This window comes from Pongo abelii, chromosome 12 (assembly GCF_028885655.2).
Source record: "Pongo abelii isolate AG06213 chromosome 12, NHGRI_mPonAbe1-v2.0_pri, whole genome shotgun sequence".
NCBI classification, from domain to species: Eukaryota; Metazoa; Chordata; class Mammalia; order Primates; family Hominidae; genus Pongo; species Pongo abelii.
The window spans coordinates 71,191,494-71,207,028 of record NC_071997.2 but is presented as its reverse complement, the minus strand read 5'-3'; the positions used below and the strand labels follow the sequence as shown (position 1 = coordinate 71,207,028).

At 35.9% G+C, this 15,535-nt stretch overlaps 1 protein-coding gene across 5 annotated transcripts in view; it reads right to left on the bottom strand.

Annotated features, from left to right (window-relative positions):
* The window catches only part of USP34 (ubiquitin specific peptidase 34), a 281,740-nt gene that overhangs the window by 14,212 nt on the left and 251,993 nt on the right, over positions 1–15,535 (bottom strand). For 4 of the 5 annotated variants that reach the window (XM_024242030.3, XM_054547514.2, XM_054547515.2 and 1 more), the window contains 8 exons: positions 12,002–12,636; positions 9,709–9,866; positions 6,910–6,988; positions 4,768–4,894; positions 4,029–4,136; positions 2,510–2,614; positions 2,269–2,393; positions 1,154–1,277 (listed from right to left, as the gene is read on the bottom strand). In XM_024242030.3, coding sequence (XP_024097798.2) covers positions 1,154–1,277; positions 2,269–2,393; positions 2,510–2,614; positions 4,029–4,136; positions 4,768–4,894; positions 6,910–6,988; positions 9,709–9,866; positions 12,002–12,636 — 1,461 coding nt within the window. The remainder of the gene's footprint in view (positions 1–1,153; positions 1,278–2,268; positions 2,394–2,509; positions 2,615–4,028; positions 4,137–4,767; positions 4,895–6,909; positions 6,989–9,708; positions 9,867–12,001; positions 12,637–15,535) is intronic. The other variant, XM_054547516.2, reaches the window with a different exon arrangement.

The following is a 15,535-nucleotide window of genomic DNA, read 5'->3' as shown; positions in this document are numbered from 1 at the left end:
TATATTCTCATCCCCCTACATCTTGGCATTCCAGCCACCCATATATAAAACCAGCTAATAATACCAGGTTACCAGGAACCAGCTTTCAAATCTAAAAATGCTCTAACCACTTGCCAATAAGATGGTTTTGCTGAAGTGGAATTATCCCTGACAGCTGTTAACACTTTCTTCTTCTTGGATAATGAATTCTAAGGTAGGGTCACATCTTCTGCCCTACCTGGAATGGATCAAAACCTTTTCCATAGGAAGGAGAGGGCTATGACTGACAAGGGGACAAAGAAGACTTGCAGGGTATGGCAATATTTTATTACTTGATCTGGGTAGTAGTTCCACAAGTATTTCACGTCCCACTCTGAAAACTACAGAACATTGGAGAGGATCCTGGCCCATCCCTAATGAAGTCAAGAGGGAGGACACAGACGCCTAGAACTCTGGAAGTCCTGAGATAGAGGACCTCTGGAGGAGAGCTGCATGTCTCCGAAAAACTTATCAGCTATAGGAATGTTAGCACCCAAAGGAAGCAGTTCTCTAACAGCTCTTAGGCACATTACTGCAGAGACAATATTACTAAAGATATTCGAGTCCCCCCCACCCCACATAATTCACTGATGGTTTTTCTATTTCTCATCATCTCCGTTTTCAAGTTTCTCTTCTTCTCACTCACCTATGAGACTTACCTCCTAATTACTCATATATGCACCTCTGCTTCACACTGGCAAGCCCACTGTTTGCTCTTGCCATTGCCAGCTCCAAAGCACAGCTGGCACTATAGATCTCGTCGCACCCTCAAGATCAGGGCTGGGGAGTCCACCTCTACGCCTGCCTCCCTAAGCAGAGCAGTTTTGTTTTTTGTTTTCAGAATCTGCTGGGCAGATGGTGGAGGATGTGGGCTTCTATGTACAGAAGTGATCAGCCCTACTCCACATTCCTTTATAGGCCAGCTGAAACTCTGGGCAAAACTATTCAATGGAAACCAGTAAGTTGGTGTTTTCTTAATGAAAATTAAAATGTTCCCAAGAATATTAATATTTTTAAACATTCACTTTAAAAAAAGAAAAAAAGGATTGTCTCATAATTTTTCTCCCCTTCCTGAATGACTGACTAGGGGCTTAAAATAATTCAGTGGAATTTACTGCTCATCTTTTATACTTACTCAGCTTAACTAATGTTTCAGTAAATTTTTCACAGTTGATTGCAACTCGGCATAATAGATGGATGAATTGATGATAAGAAAAGAAGTAGTCTAGCAGCATACGATCATAAACGTCATCTTTGCCCTGAAGGTTAAAGATGATAAAATGGTTGCACTTAAATTGTATAATAAAGAGCATATTTTGTGCAAATGTAATAAGTTTAACTAAAAAGCTGATTCAATATTTATATTCTATAAGAACCTAGTTTTAAAATCCAAATTTCTAGTAATGTTATGATCTTAATTGTCATAAGTTTATTTTCAGTGTGCAAATGCTATGAATTAAAATTACCCATTATTTCTATATACTTTAATAAAGTAAAATTACTATAGGATTTTAAAATGTGACACTTTAGCTCTACAGACATATCAAGAAAAATGAATTAAGTTTGACTTTTGAAATAGATTCCAAGTTATTCCTATAATGTTAGTTATTTTAAATATTTTATCTTATAAGAACTTCTCAAGTATACTGAAAATCCGAAGATGGCAAGCAAGGGAGAGTGTGAATGAAGTGTGGGTAAAGGAAGATAAAGGGAAAAACTATTTTTAAAAAAGTTGAAACTAAGATAAATTATCCTGTATCAATGTACCTTGTCTCTATAATTTAGAATTGGCATTATTTTAGAATACGAGTTAGAAGAAAGGAACCAGACTAAAAATGATGACAAATCTATCAATCAATATTATGCTTAGGTCAAAGGAATATAATTTAAGGGAAGTAGAATAAGTCACTGATTATATGGCCAAATTAAAAAAAAAAAGTTAGTACCTAATGACTTTTCAAATTTAGATATATGACCCAGTTATAATTTAGCCTAGTGACAAATATTAAGACTTACTATTAAGGTAATTTTTGAGGGGGAAAAAAACTTATTACTTGTGCTTATTGTTGATTTTTGCAAATGTTCAACCAACATTTCAGAGCACTAAAAGGAAAAAGTCCAAATGAATCTAATCTTCTTAGGATCCACAAAATTGGTCACTTAAGGCTAACCTACTCATAACTGCCAGGGGAAAAATTTCAAGTTACTTTGTACTATAGCAACATGGATTTTCCTGGCATCCCAACATACCTTACTGGTTTCCACCATTGTGGGCAAGAGGCACATATTGAGTTCAGGGCGCGGAGGCCGAATATTGCTTTTCCCTCCTATTAGCTTGATATTTTCTCGACAAGGGAAATAAGGTCCAAGAGACACTAAGATATTAAAAGTGTACAGTAAGAATAAATGGAAAAAATAAATCTCCATGCTTCAGTGTGCAGAACGATTAAATGCGAACCATATTGAAGTACTGTGCTAGATAAATACGTACTTGGTATATTACTGTGATGGTAAGTACAATGGTTGTGTTGTAGAAAGGGAACCAGAGTATGAAGAAAATCATGGGGACTCAAAAGTACAAGTTCCTTGAGGACATCTGAAAATAAAAACAAAGTTTGGGTAGCAAAAAATTAGAGTTACATCTGCCTGCTACTTTCAATCTTATAAATCCTATGATTGCCTCACTACAACCAGTTTAATGAGTCTAAAACTAAGCTCCTGACACGAGTAGAAATTCTGTCTGATGCTCAATCAAGTTTAGATCAGCAGAGTTATTAACGACAATAGGGCATCATTTGGAAACAAAAGATTAAAACACTATTTGTTCGTATTTTGTTTAAGTATGAGATATTTTCTGGCAACGTACAGTGAGGGATTTTTTTTTTGTCTCCCAAGCTGGAGTGCAGTGGTGCAATCAGCTCACTACACAGCCTTGAGCTCCTGGGCGCTAGTGATCCTCCTGCCTCAGGCTCCCAAGTAGCTGAAACTATAGGCATGCACCACCCCACCCAGCTATTTTTTTTGTTTTTGTAGAGATGAGGTCTTGCTATGTTGCCCAGGCTGGTTTTGAAGTCTTGGTCTCGAGCAATCCCCTCCTGCCTAGACCTCTCGAATTGCATGGATTACAGGCATGAGCCAGCCCAGATTATTTAATGTACATTGATTATGTGTCTCATAAAATCAACCAAAACAGCTTAGAAAGAAAACTAAGGTTCAAAATTCTTTTGCTTTGAGGGATAATCCTTAATCTACTTTAAATGTTTTACGACGCTGGCTGGACTGATTCTCATTCTCCAATCACACAGGAAGGAATAAAGCTCATGATGACAGGCTACAGGCAGTTTCTGGTGATCACAGGTTACTGCTTATGTGCCCTTCCCCTCTTGCTAGAGAAGTAATTACACAGAACATCAAGATGGACTGCTTATACATGATAGCCAGTTAGTTATCCACGCTATTTTGAGAAAGTGTAAAACAGTTATGGTCTCTCGAGAAGTTTCTAATGTAGTGAGTGAAAAAAAAAAATCACTATATATTTATAATGGGTGTCTTTTAAAAGCCACAAATTAGCATTTTATTATAAATATGCAATCAATAAAAAGATGCAATACTCAGAGCCTAAGGACAGCTACTGAGAAGTATCTTTAGGCAAAAGAACTCACGGTGAAATAAGTACTCTTATCCTTTAGAATGTCAGTTCTACCTTGTAAACATTTATATGATTCAACCTTGCTTACATAGGATCACAAGATTTTAGAGCTGGAGGAAGCTAGAGATGAACTAAGGTCGGGGAGACTGTATATATTAAGTTACCTGCCCATTATCATGTGGGTAATGTAATTATGAGCCAGTTAAGAAATTTTCTTTATTTTCTTAGGACCTGCTAGCTAATGTGAGTTACACATAAAAAGCACAAGTATCTTTCAAACACTACAGGCTTAACATCACGGAAAAACTCACAATGTTCTTCCACTAGGTTTTTACACAGGTGAATTTTTCAAGTAACTTACCTATACAGGCATTTCTAAGTTCTGGAGGACTATAGGAATTAAGAAGAGTTAACAGTTTATGGGCAAATTCAATTCGCTCCTGCCACTGGATTAATGCTTGTTTCACATCTGCAAATATAAAAGCACACATAAATATGCCATCTGAGATCAAACTTCCTCACAAATGTTTTCTACTGTAAACTACAAAATGCTAATGCTAGAAATTCAGATTAATTATAAAAACATCTTTGGTGAAAGCTAAGTCATTTTCATGAGATGATTACTACTAATGTTAAACCTGCTAGATTTCTTAAAGAACATATTTCATTGATAATATGTCCCACTTTCTAGGAATGTATATGAAGAAGTTCAGAGTTCACACTATCGTATAGGGACATAAGAGAGGTAGGTTTTATAGTTATCTCACTTGAAACTGGAAATGATCTAATCTAAGCCAAAGAAGTTTCCAGCTGGAGAATCTTTACAAAGTGCCCAGCTTGTTACTGTGTTTGGAAATGTTTTCCAATCTCTGAAATCTTGATACCTGCTTGCGTATTTTTCAGGCAGGTACAAAAACACAGAAGAGCCTTCCAGCTTTACATCAGGAGTTCATGACCAACATTTCCTGATGGTTTGCTAGCTTCAGCCTCATCTTCTGTGCATAAACTAGGATAAAAACAATTTCTCTGGGGCACGATTTTAAAACCTTCTCTCTTTAATAGTAGCACTAACAAAAAATAAGAAGTAGGAATGAGCAAACCTTTTCTCTGAAGATAAGGGCGTGTAGACTTCAAAACCGAAAGAAATATTGACAGAAGTTCTACTAAATCTCCAGTCACATGGCAAGCTGTAGCTTCGTGATACATCATGTGCAAAGTGTTGAAAGACTACAAATGATGTGAAAAAAGTGAAAACTTAATTTCATTTTTACTTACTGAGCCACAAAATGGTAGCACTCGTCCTCTATGACAGATGTTTTCAGACTCGGACTGTGTGTGCACATGTGTGCAAAGCAAATGTATTTGCTTTCTATCCTGAAGTTAAATTCTCTCATTAAGCTCTTTTAAACATTCTTCACCTTCAGAACTCTGCTATTTTGTGTGTATATTCTAGTCTGAAGAAATAGTTTAATCACATTTTTTTTAAAAAGTACTTGCTCTAAGATTGTAAGTCTTCAAAATTACAAAGCAGTAGGTCACAAAAGATTAGGGAGAATAGGCAACTGCTTTAACTAACTTTCCAGGGTCTCTGTCCAAAGACAATGGTAAAGTGACTGTCAGCCATACTCAAAACAGTAGGCCTGAAAGAGGTAAAAAGAGCTGCAAAAGGTAGGAATTCATTTCCTTTATATTGGCTTGTTAAATCTTTTAATTCCTTTAACTGTATTAGCTTAATTAAGCCCTTAGTTTTTTTCCTATTTTACTATACAGCACCCTTCTTTGAATCCTCTTCGACCAGTTCACTACAGCTTACACACTATAATACCCACAGTTCAAAGGTTAAAATTCTTAGCCCAGAACCTGCAGCAGTACCTCATATGAACAATGTACTTGTACAGTATTTAACTTGTAAGCTGTGGGGACAGAAACCAGTATGTCTTGTTCACTGCTGTGTCCCTAGTACCTAGCACAGTGCTTGGCACAGAGGTAGACATTTAAACATCTGTTGCATTAAAAAAATTTTTTTTTTCTAAAAACACAACCAAAGCAGCATAAACATCTGTTGCATTTTAAAGAATGAAATTCTTACTACTCCTCTTCACGTACCTTTTTTTAATACTTAGCCTTCCTCAAACATAACCAATATTTCTTTGCCTCAGTGCTTATTGTCATTTATCTAAATGTTTTCCCCCTTACCTTTGCAAATCCACATTCTTCAAAGTGCAAACCTGTTCTCTGATTTTTTATTATCATTAACTGAAAAAGCATCCTACCTTTGAATTCTTATGGTACTCTTGGCATGTTTATTAGACTAAAGGGCTCAACGTACCTCTGGTGACTGTGTAGCCATCTCATACTTGTGGATGTTCAAGAATTATAGGAAGCATAAACGGCTGATTTTAACCCTGTAATAGTCCTTCTGGTTTCCTCTGAGGATGGTGTGAAAGGAAAATATCTTGGGGCCCCTTCAAGCTGGGAACCGCTCAGGGCAAATCGGCCTCCCATACTATTCAACAAAGTCATCCCTCTGCTCACTCAGATAGATGCATATTCTGATTGCCTCCTTTGGAAAGACTTATCAGAAACTCAAAAGAATGCAACCATCTGTCTCTCACATACCTGTGACCAGGAAGGCCCCAGAGGAAGGAGGGGCCTTGCTTTGGGTTGTCTCCGCCTTTCTGGACAGAGCTAATGTACTTCTTACATACAGATTGATGTCTTATATCTCCCTAAAATGTATAAAATCAAGCTGTTTCCCGACCACCTTGGGCACATGTCATCAGGAATTCCTGAGGCTGTGTCACAGGCGCGTCCTCAACTTTGGCAAAATAAACTTTCTAAATTAACTGAGACCTGTCTCAGATTTTCTGGGTTCACAATGGTAACCTCAGTTTCTATACTCTGTCAAATAAGTACGCTTTTGGGAAATTATGTGTGCCCTTAATTAAATCACATGTATTTCATTTTTGTCCCTACAAATGAATAAAACTAGTCTATTTCAAATGGCTGTTCTAAATACAAAATGATGGGAAAGTATGGAATTACTATGGACAAAGAAACAGCACCCTAAAAATTATGACCTAATTATTCTTGGGATATAAATTCAGGTTTACTGATCTATATAATTAAAACCTGGCCACCTGTAAAACAGTTTACCATAAACTCTAAATGTCTATAAAATAAGTCTTGGTGAGAACATTAAAATGAGATATATCCACAGTAAAATGCAATAGAATATTTACCTCTGTCATTAGAATTAATCCTCGATTAAATACAACAAGAAGTCTGTCTTCATCAGATTCTAATAGTATTCTGAAGGCACTAGAAAAAAACATAAAGTTCAGTTTGAGAACTCTGAATAAGAACACAACACTTAGGTGATGAAAAAATAAAAAGAAATAAAATCGTCATTTAAGCTCTCTGCTTTCCTACCTACAGAAAAGAGACTGCTTCATCTGTTTCCTGGAAATGCAGCATAAGGAAATAATATTAAATAAGAAACTCTAACTAAAAAAAAGTCTATTAATATCTAATCAATTCCTAATTATCTACAATGGCAGAAGACATGGGAATACTTTTAAAGTTTCCACATAAACAATGTCGATTTTTATAATGGGCTCATCTTCTGATTGTTAAATTCTGGATAATCATAAAATTCACCCATATTATCTAAACACTCATCAGCTGGTAATTAAGAAAGAGTAACATGAAGGAAAAAAAAAATACTAAAAACGTGTCAACCTTGAAAATAGTTCATAAAATACAGTCATGTGCCACAAAATGAAATTGTGGTAAATGATGGATCACAAACACAATGGTGGTCCCATAAGATTATAATGGAGCTGATAAATTCCTATTAGCCTAGTGACTTCATAGCTATGGTAACATTCACAATGCATTACCCACGTCTCTGATGATGCTGGTATAAACAAACCTGTTGTACTGCCAGTCTTTTAAGTATACCACAATTATGTACAGTACATAATACTTGATAATGTTAATAAATGACTATGTTACTGGTTTATGTATTTACTATAATATAGTATCATTATTTTACTACTTATTTCAAAAAAAGTTAAATGTAAAACAGTCTTAGGCAGGCCCTACAGGAGAGATTCCAGAAGAAGGCATCATTGTCAGAGGGGATGACAGCTTAGTTACTGCCTCTGAAGACCTCCCAAGTGGGACAAGATGTGGAGGTGGGAGACAGAGATACTGATGATCTTGACCATGGTAGGCCTAGCCTAATTGTGTTTATGTCTTAGTTTTTAACAAAAACGTTTAAAAAGAAAAAAAATTTAAATATGAAAAGCTTATAAAGATATAAATACTTTTGTTCAGCTATAAAATGTGTTTTAAGTGTTACGATAGAAGAATCAAGAAGTTAAAATTTATAAAGTAAAAAAAGTTCAGTACATTAATATCGAAGAAAAAATATTTTTAAATAAATTTAGTGTAGCTTAAGTGTACAGCGTTTATAAAGTCTACAGTAGGGTACGGTAATGTCCCAGGCCTTCACATTCCCTCACCACTCATTCACTGGCTCACCCAATGCAATTTCCAGTCTTGCAAGCACCATTCATGGTAAGTGCCCTATACAAGTGTACCATTTTCTGTCTTTTATTCCGTATTTTTACTGTACCTTTTCTATGTTTAAATACGTTTAGATACACAAATACTTACCTTTCTGTTATAATTGCCTACAGTATTCAGTGTAGTAACATGCTATGCAGATTTAGAGCCTAGGAGCAGTTGGCTATACTATATATCCCAGGTGTGTAGCAGGCGCTACTATCTAGTTGTGTGTGAGTAGTCATTCTGATGTTTGCACAATGATGAAATAGGCTAAAAATGTATTTCTCAGAATATAACCCTGTTGTTATGCAACACATGACTGTAATTACTCACACAGCTATATTACTGTTAACAGGTCTTATTTCATTAGACACCAGAAAAATGTTGTTATAGACTACAACTGGAAATCCTTCTACTTTATTCCTTTCCTTTTTCAAGAAGAGTTAAGAAAGCTCCAAATCTTTTTTTTCTTTTTTTGAGACTCGCTCTGTCACCCAGGCTGGAGTACAATGGCACAATCATGGCTCACTGCAGCTTCCACCTTTTGGGCTCAAGGATCTTCCCACCTCAGCCCCCCAAGGAGCTGGGACTACAGGTGCATGCCATCACACCCTAATTTATTTGCTAATTTATTTATTTATATAGAGATGGTGTTTTACTACGTTGCCCAGGCTGCTCTAAATCTTTTTTGAAATAAAGCTTTAAGTAGTAAACTTTGGGAAAACAATTGTATTCAAAATTAATCCAAAATTTAAAAATAATCCCTTTAAGAAATCCGGCAAAGGCGTAGTTAATTTCCCTGTTTACTAATGAAGACTCACATTTGAAAGCTTTCCAAAGAAGACAATCTGAAATAACCTCATCTTAGATTGAGTAGCTTAAGATATTACAGTGAAGTCTTCAGTAAAGTACCATTTAAAAAAATGTGCCTAATAAAAAACAACATTTCCAAGTCTTAGATGAAATACATAGAAAAATTTTAAGAAATTAGCCTGAACTTTATTTCTCTAGGTAAGGGGAATTAAGGGTAATTTGTAGTAGTTCCTGTAACCATTCAATAACTTCTGTAGCTCTGAAAATTATAAAGACTATAATTTTGGCCAAGTCATATAGATCAGAAAGCCAGACAGATATATTTGGGCTAAACAGAATGCAAAATATTAACAGACTCATCCAAAGGTGCAGAAAACTTTCTGGAGGCCTCTAGAACTGAACTATCAAGCCTGAGTTAGGATAAATTGCCATAAACAAGACAATTCAAGCTTTGGGTAGAAGGCTGTACATTAAGGTTCCCTTCAACCCTCCCTTCAACCCTAAAATGATAAAACATACACAAATAAAAACCAAAGTCAGACCAAAAACTGTTTAAAAGTAGTTCATGAACCAATGATTTATCTTTAAACATCAAAAGGATGGTCCTCATCTCACTTGAAAAAAACAAGACAAAACTAAAAACATCTTTTTACCTTATTAAAGTAGTCCAGCAGGAGCGGCCATCTAAGCAACGTAAGTAACAACTTATGGTTGTTTTCTTGAACTGTTTAATATCTTCTAATTCTTCTTCTCTCATATCTGGCCTCTGAGCTATAAACAGCTGCATCAGGTTAAATAGCTCTTCTACTGCCTAAAAAAGCCAAATAAGCCATATGATCTTTTAACCCTATAGCATTTTAGAAAGTCAGTTTCTAATTTCTACGTTCATTAATCAACTCTTAAAATTATACAAATAAGCTAGATTATACTTCCATTCAGAAAGTTATAAAATTAGTAACAAATTCTATTTAAAAAAATTTGGCCGGGCGCAGTGGCTCATGCCTAGCACTTTGGGAGGCAGAGGCGGGCAGATTGCCTGAACTCAGGAGTTCGAGACCAGCCAGGGCAACATGATGAAACTCTGTCTCTACTAAAATACAAATAAAAATAATAATAATAATAAACACTAAAAGAACTCAACAAATCTTAAAATACAAGTTTAGAAAGAGTAAAAACTATAAGTGAATACAATTCATTTTTAGTCTTACTACTGCTTAACGCACTACTTTTGTAACTTCAAATGTAAACCCAGAGGCATGCCACACCATCTCCTATCCACTTTTTCTTTAATTAATGAGAAATCATTACTTTGTCACGAAGATTTTAAATGCCTAAATAACCCTTAAATTAATAGTGCATATGAGGTAATCCTTTGTTCCAACATTTAAAATGCTTTTCTAGAATGATGTTCAGTTCAAGTTCCTGATGAATAAAAAGTAAAAACAAATATTTTAGTAAAATCACTAGCTGTGATTTTATACACTCATATGCACATGTCAGAAGAGCATTGCTCTTCTAACACATACTTGTCAATGAACTGAAACCCCCAGCTTCTTATTTTTCAAAGCAAAAAACTGACTTAGGTACCATTTTCATGAAAATTTCTAATAGATAAGGACATTCTACAATAAAAGACATTACATTTCACTGATGTCTAGGGCAAGAAATAATACGGAGGGATAAATTCTAACTCATCTAGTACTTGTCAAAAGTATATTTAATTCTGGACATCACATCTAGTAACTAGATCAAATATTATTTATGTGAATATGATAGAGACAAATTTACTGAAACTTAATAAATCCTATCCCGAACCCTTTGAAGTCAGAAAGATTGATATTCTGTATTCTTATGGCATTGGTTTTCAATTTCTTGGTACTTGTACACTCACTTTCTTTCCTGCATTGTAGGGATTCTGATTTTTTCTTTTGAGACAGAGTCTTGCTTTGTTGCCCAGGGTGCAGTACAATGTCTCAATGCAGCCGCAACCTCCTGGGCTCAAGCGATCCTCCCACCTCAGCCTCCCAAGTAGCTGGGACTATAGGTGCACACCACTACTCCCAGCTAATTTTGTATTTTTTGTAGAGATGGAGTTTCGCCATGTTGCCCAGGCTGGTCTTGAACTCCTGGGCTCAAGTGATCCACCTGCCTCCAAAGTGCTGAAATTACAGGTGTGAGCCACTGTGCCAGCCTGGGATTCGAATTTTCTCTGACTAGAAATTAGGTTATTCTTCCCAGGTGTGAGATTCTATACAACTCATTACATCATCTAGAAAAAACAATCTGATCTATAAACGACAGTCTATCTTTAAAGTACAGTTTACAACAGAGAATAAGAGGCAAAAGTGAAAAGTTATTATCCAGGTTTGACAGCTTTACATCGAGGGGAGGAAACTTAATATAAAACCTACAAATAAGTGTGCAGAGTAAAAGGGACCCAATTTAGACTGCATATATATGTATCTTGATTGATCTCTTAAGCATTTCATTTGTTTGGATGCAGCTTGAGAAAAAATACTGGGGAATACTACTAGCTTTAGATATAAAATTGTCTAGCGCACAGTTTAGCACAGCATGTAGATTTTGCTAACGAGTATCTGATTTTTAAACAGCAAAGTACTCAATTCCTTAAAACTGTACCATAAAGCTGACTTTTTTCATTAGGCACACATGAAGAATACATTTACAAAACCACAAATTAAAAAACAGGTAAGTTTTACTAGATATGAAACTTTAACTTCACCCTAAGAAAAGTTATCTACACAGTTATCAATTTTATAACAACATAGCATTTTATGTATGTATTTAAGAAAACAAATATACATTAAGTTCTTAAGAAAGAATGGTGAGACTATTCTATATTCTGCCACCACTTCCCACCAGGGGAAAAACAGGTATTTCCAAACTATTTGAGGATACAGATAAAAGAGTATCAATTTTACTCACTCCAGGGTATTGGCTGGCATGTGGTGTAAGATTCTTAAAGGCCCACTGGATGTTCTGGTGAGAAGCCAGTTGTCGTGTGAATGCAGGAGACTGCTCACAGCAGAGCCTCAGAATGCCATAGTAGGCAGGCAGCATCCCACGGTTAAAAAGCACCACATCCTGATCATCATGGTCAGCAAGGATGTAATTGAAGGCAATGTTCTTGGTTACCACTGGGTTCTGAACAATAAGGCGGATATTCTCGGGACAGTCAGCACAGACATTGTACCAAAATGAAAGCAAAGCCTGTTTATTGTGATTTGTAGCTATTGCTGGCTCAGAAAGTTTAGGCTGGAAAAGGTTCCACAAATCCATGAAATATGTGGAAAACATCAGCTTCTCAGTTTTGGAAATTAAACAGTAAGTCATAAAGCTAAAATAGGGCACTAGCTTTGTAGTGCCATGAACAGCAGCATCAACATAAAGTTTGGCTCTTGAGAGCAAACCAAGGAGCACGTTGTAGACCTGATGTAGGACTACTGTCGTGTCTGGACTGAGTGGAAGGTCACGGGTTGGGATGTGCAAAGACCTTGTTGACCGGAACATCTGACGGAATGAATTGCTTGGTATAAGGGACACCAGAAGATAAGCTGCAGCTATAAAATGTAAAACAAAACTGTCAGATCCTTGTAAGGTATAAAATAGACTGAACAGCAGTCATTAATCACAAAGCCACTGTTCCCTTTAATAATTAAAATGAATAAAAAGAGACATGAACATCTCTTTTAATATCTTTCTGCTTTCCCCTTGGCCCCACAAAAAGATCCCAAGAGGTGATAAAAATAGATACCTTCTATTCTGCCATTGTTATTTTTGAAGTGGCAATAATTTTTAAACCACTTTTCTTTAGCTTGCCTAAGATGCAGAATTTTCCCACTTTAATTTCTTCTCAGGAAGTAGTATGATTTAACAGAAGGAACCCTGCATTTGCAGTCAGAAGACCTACCAAAAGGTACCTGAGAAGGTCAAATCATTCAATGTTCTACAGTCTTAGTTTTCTTAATTGAAAAATAATGATAATTTACTTTGTAATAACTTACAGATATGGTAAAATATACTTAAGTTATAAAGACAGAAATAGATATACATAAAAGTTCAATATATAAGATTACATATATGCTAATTATAGAACATTAATTTTGGAAAATCTTTAAAAGTCTTCTAAGGCTAACCTTACACCAAAGGAAAGAATTGGGTGTTAAATTGTAACCAGATAATATATATTTAAGTTATAAAGAAAGAATGAGATATACATAAAAGTCCTATTTGATTACATATATGCTAATTACAGAACATTAACTTGGGAAAATCTTTAAAAGTCTTTTAAGGCTAAACTTACACCCAAGGAAAGAACTAGGTGTTAAACTTATTAAGCCTATGCTATAATGCTGAGAAGTTAATGACTTATTAGTTGCGCTAACCTGTAAAAGCAGTTACTATCAACAAACCATTGACCTAGGTGCTGTATAAACTTCTCATTTAATCCTCACAATCACCCTGGATGGAGGTAACAGTGCTCTGGAAAATCTCAATCTTGGAGAAGCAAAGACCAAGGTCACACAGATAAAGAGGTAGAGCCTAGATTTTGCCTTGACAAACAATGATGATGATAATGATAATGGTAAAACAATAATAGTAATAACTATAGTAAGAATTGTGAGCCTTTACTGAATGTATACTATTTGACATCATAACTTTATGTGGCAGGCATTGCATTTATTATCCCCACTTTCACTCAGGCTTACAACAATGGGACTATCTCAGCTTACACAGCTAGTGGCCAGAGCTGGGATTCAAATCCAGCCTATCAGATTGACAGGCTAATAATGCTCCTAACATTCACTACAGAACCTCCTCAAGACTCTCTAATGTCTGAGTTTGGGTTCTTTTCAGTACAACCATTACTTGTCTCCCCCTATTCTAACTATAATTTGATAATTTCCATTGTATTGTCAAAGCAAACAAAGTTAGGGTTTCTAAAATTAATTTTAGTTTATTTTACAAATTTATTTCCAAATTAAACTTTGTGCACAATACTCCATTTTCTAGAGATTTCTTTACCTATATACTAGTCTGCTTAGTCAGAATTTTTAAGGCTCAGTTTGTTATGTGTTTCAAATATAAAAACCTGGCATGTAGGTATCATCCTGATCAATTTTTGCATAAAACTTCAATCAAGAAAAGTCATTTACGATTTAAAAAAGCCATTTGGCGGCTGGGCATGTTGGCTCACGCCTGTAATCCTAGCACTTTGGGAGGCCGAGGCAGGCGGATCACAAGGTCAGGAGATCGAGACCATCCTGGCTAACACAGTGAAACCCCGTCTCTAATAAAAATACAAAAATTAGCTGGGTATGGCGGCGGGCACCTGTAGTCCCAGCTACTCGGGAGGCTGAGGCAGGAGAATGGTGTGAACCCGGGAGGCGGAGCTTGCAGTGAGCCGAGATTGCGCCACTGCACTCCAGCCTGGGCAACAAAGCGACACTCTGTCTCAAAAAAGAAAAAAAAAAAAAAAAAACCATTTGGCTGGGTGCGGTGACTCATGCCTGTAATCCCAGCACTTTGAGAGGCCGAGGTGGGCAGATCATCTGAGGTCAGGAGTTCAAGACCAGCCTGGCCAACATGGTGAAACCCATCTCTACTAAGAATACAAAAATTAGCTGGGTGTGGTGGCGGGTGCCTGTAATCCCAGCTACTCGGGAGGCTGAGGCACAAGAATCACTTTAACTCCGGAGGTGGAGGCTGCAGTGAGCTGAGATTGCAGCACTACATCCCAGCCTGGGCGATGGGGCAAGACTCCATCTCAAAAAAAAAAAAAAAAAAAAAAAGTCATTTGGTGTGAGTTATATACTTTCACCTCAACATTTCTTTGAGTTATTTTTTGGACACATTATAAGGTTGGAAAAAACTCTACTAAGACCACAGACCTACCAGTGAGATTCTACAATTAACATTTCATTTTGCTTTATCACATACCTAACCACCTCTTCTTTTCCTATAAAAGCTACTTGCTTTTAAATAAAAAGGAAGTTCTGCTTCAGAAAAAAACACGACTTTTAAATTATGTTTTTCTTTAAGAACAGACAGAAGGGTTAATTTGGAAGAACAGGCCATCTTGCCATTTGGTTAACTGCCTTCCTATAACTTAAGAGTCCTGGATCTAGTTGTATGCTACAAAAAACATTAAGTCTACTTCCATGTCTATATGGCAACTCTAAGACACTAATGTCTCAATTTTTCTTTTCTCTATATTAAAAGTTCTCATTTATTTTGCTGTATTTAGAAGTATTTCTATGAAGCTTTTCTTTTATACATGTTATTTTAATTCTTATTCTAAGTTATACTAATTCTATTCAAGTAGTATAATTGAATAGTGCAAATTAGTATAATATGAAAAGTGCAAAAGCACTTTTTCATATTACTACATAGTTTTCACTACTATAATTTTAACATGATGCATTATAACAATGTTTCCCAACTGAAGAGTTTAAAATT